This window comes from Montipora foliosa, chromosome 1, assembly GCF_036669935.1.
Source record: "Montipora foliosa isolate CH-2021 chromosome 1, ASM3666993v2, whole genome shotgun sequence".
In the NCBI taxonomy this organism is placed as follows: Eukaryota; Metazoa; Cnidaria; class Anthozoa; order Scleractinia; family Acroporidae; genus Montipora; species Montipora foliosa.
This window is the reverse complement of record NC_090869.1, coordinates 19,866,070-19,868,569: the sequence shown is the minus strand read 5'-3', so window position 1 is coordinate 19,868,569 and position 2,500 is coordinate 19,866,070. Positions and strand designations below refer to the sequence as shown.

Sequence of the window (2,500 nt, the reverse complement as noted above, 5' to 3'; positions counted from 1 at the left end):
ATAGTTTTGAAATCCAAAGAAAAAGAGAATTGTTTTTTTGGTCGTAGTACTACTTTAATTAAACAAATTTGAAACGTGACATTTATTTTATACTGAGACAATTAATGAGGAAAGTCATATGGACTACTCAGCCTTTGTTGATCCACTGTTTGGATGCTCAAAGCAATAAAAAACTATGGTATGTTGAGCAGAGGGCATGCAGTGCAAGCAAGTCTGAAATTTACTGATTAATGAATGTTAATTAATGTTATGTTCACGTGTGAAGATATCATGTTTTCACACAAAAAAAGCTCACTTGGTATTTCATTGGTGTTTATATAATAAAAACAGTTATTAAATCTATAATCACCCAGTTTAAGCATTTTGAGCGGTAGGGGGTGAAGGGTACAATAGCTGAAACTATCCAGACCTTTACAAAAATGCAAACCTTAGGCATAAAAATTATCTAAAGCATAGTGTAAGGTCCTAAGATTAGCATTTTTGGAAAGGTTTGGGTTGTTTCAGCTATTGGTCCCACTGAAATTATTCAGGTTTTCAGACAAGACAAAGAATTCATGGGAGAACAGGCAAAATTTTGAGAAAGTTCCAGGAAAGTATGACCTCCTCATCATGGATTACAATGCAGACCAAGACAAGAATGATGCTGTTGATGCAGCCCCTATCAAAGAGGAAAAACCTGTAACTGAGAGCAAACTGGACGAGAGAATTCAAAGCTTAATAGAACTGATATGCAATATACAGGCCATGGAGGAAATACTGAAAGAAATGAAGTATGACACAAAGAAAGCTCCACTAGGTTTGTTAGTAACAAGTTTTTCTCATCATAATTGTACACTTGATGATTTTGTAATTTCCGTAAAGTAGTTTTCAGCATCATCAGTATATACGGGCTTCCAGATAAGTTTGTAAGGCAGGGTGCCAACAAGGAATTCCAGCAAGTAAGTTTTTACAGCTCCCACCAAGCCTAAATCTTGTATTAATTTGTTGCGTCATGAAGCTGACCTTGTAGGGTTTTTGACCTGAGACCCACTCCCCTCCCCTTCCCCCTTCTCTTTTCTGAAACACTGATATATAGCATATCACTAATGCTCTACTTATTGGGGAGATGGGAAGACAAATCAAAATAAGATGTTGGGTGAAGAGGGAAACCAAGAGTTTCAACCCACATTATGGCGAGATTTACGTGTAATTAGTGCAGTGGTTTCAGGAACTGGCAGATGGCAAGTAGCAGGCTTCCACTTGTCATAAAAGTTGATGGAAGTTCCAACAGGCAAGAAATAAAGCAAGTAAAATCAAACAAGTTTCTTTAATTTGTGGCAAAAACGCAAATTTCCACCTGTCATTTGCATTAAATGCGATGCTACAGTGTAAATCTCTCTCATAATGCTGAGTCTGGGAATCAAACATTGGTGCAAGAAAGCTGCCTAGCTGCTGCCTTAATTAGAAGCATGTATTTCTTGTGTCCTATATATCTATGTTTTAGAGGCAAATGGAAAGAAAGCAGACTTACTGCAAGTCATCTGACTACGTATGCTCTATTCCTTTGTTATAATGGTTCTACAGCCCTCAATCTTGTTTCATTGTACAACAATGTTGTTTCCTCTTACATATAGGGTCACCACTATAGTAGCCTCCCACACTGGTGTTCTTATGTGCCTAAAATTATGCTGGGCTTACATGAAGTAGGAGCGCGTGCCAAAGCCCTATGAATGTCTGCGTGGAAGGTTTCTACTACCATGGGGCCATCCAAAAACTAATAATGGCATATAGGAATACATAATATTCCTAAAATTTATAAGCATTCATGTTGACCTTGTGGTAATATTGGACCTTCATCCACTTACCAGAGTATTCATCTTTAAATTAAACAAATTGTATGTTTTTGTGAAGGTAAACTCACCACTGATCAGATCAAGGCTGGTTACGAGGCTCTGAAGAAAATCGATGCCTGCATTAGAAACAGTGACTTTGGGTCCACACTGGTAAAGGCATGTGATGAGTTTTATACAAGGATTCCTCACTGTTTTGGGTAGGTGATCCTAAGCTGGGAAGAAAACAAGCCATTCAAGCCATTCATTGTTTTGAGGGAATAGGCCATGAATGGTTTTTATGCCAAAGCTGACTTCATTTCATTTCTTTTGTAAAATACCTAGTTATTATAATGATGCTGACATAGGGAAAGCAGTGAGCATTTTTATAAATGAAAACAAGGTCAACTTTTTCTAATAATTGAGCACTTCATGACTGAATCTACATGAGTATGCAGATGCTTGACTGTTTAAATAGCGTATTCCTCATAAAGCTCCAGGTTGGAGTACCAGTACTTGTATTTTAATTATCTTTGTTATATGACTTGTGTTTGTAGCCGATATAACGCACGCTCTGATTGGCTAATTGTGACTGAATTGTAGGGCATTATTCTCCCGTAATGCCCATGGGCTGATTACGGGCTTGCAAAAACAAAGCAAAAGGTAATTAAAAAGCCATATAATAAACTACT

At 37.4% G+C, this 2,500-nt stretch overlaps 1 protein-coding gene across 1 annotated transcript in view; it reads left to right on the top strand.

Moving 5' to 3' along the window:
- LOC137992351 (poly [ADP-ribose] polymerase 2-like) overlaps positions 1 to 2,500 on the top strand; it is a 23,637-nt gene that overhangs the window by 8,399 nt on the left and 12,738 nt on the right. The window contains exons 9-10 of the mRNA XM_068837643.1: positions 531 to 796; positions 1,891 to 2,029. Of these exons, the coding sequence (XP_068693744.1) occupies positions 531 to 796; positions 1,891 to 2,029 (405 nt within the window). The remainder of the gene's footprint in view (positions 1 to 530; positions 797 to 1,890; positions 2,030 to 2,500) is intronic.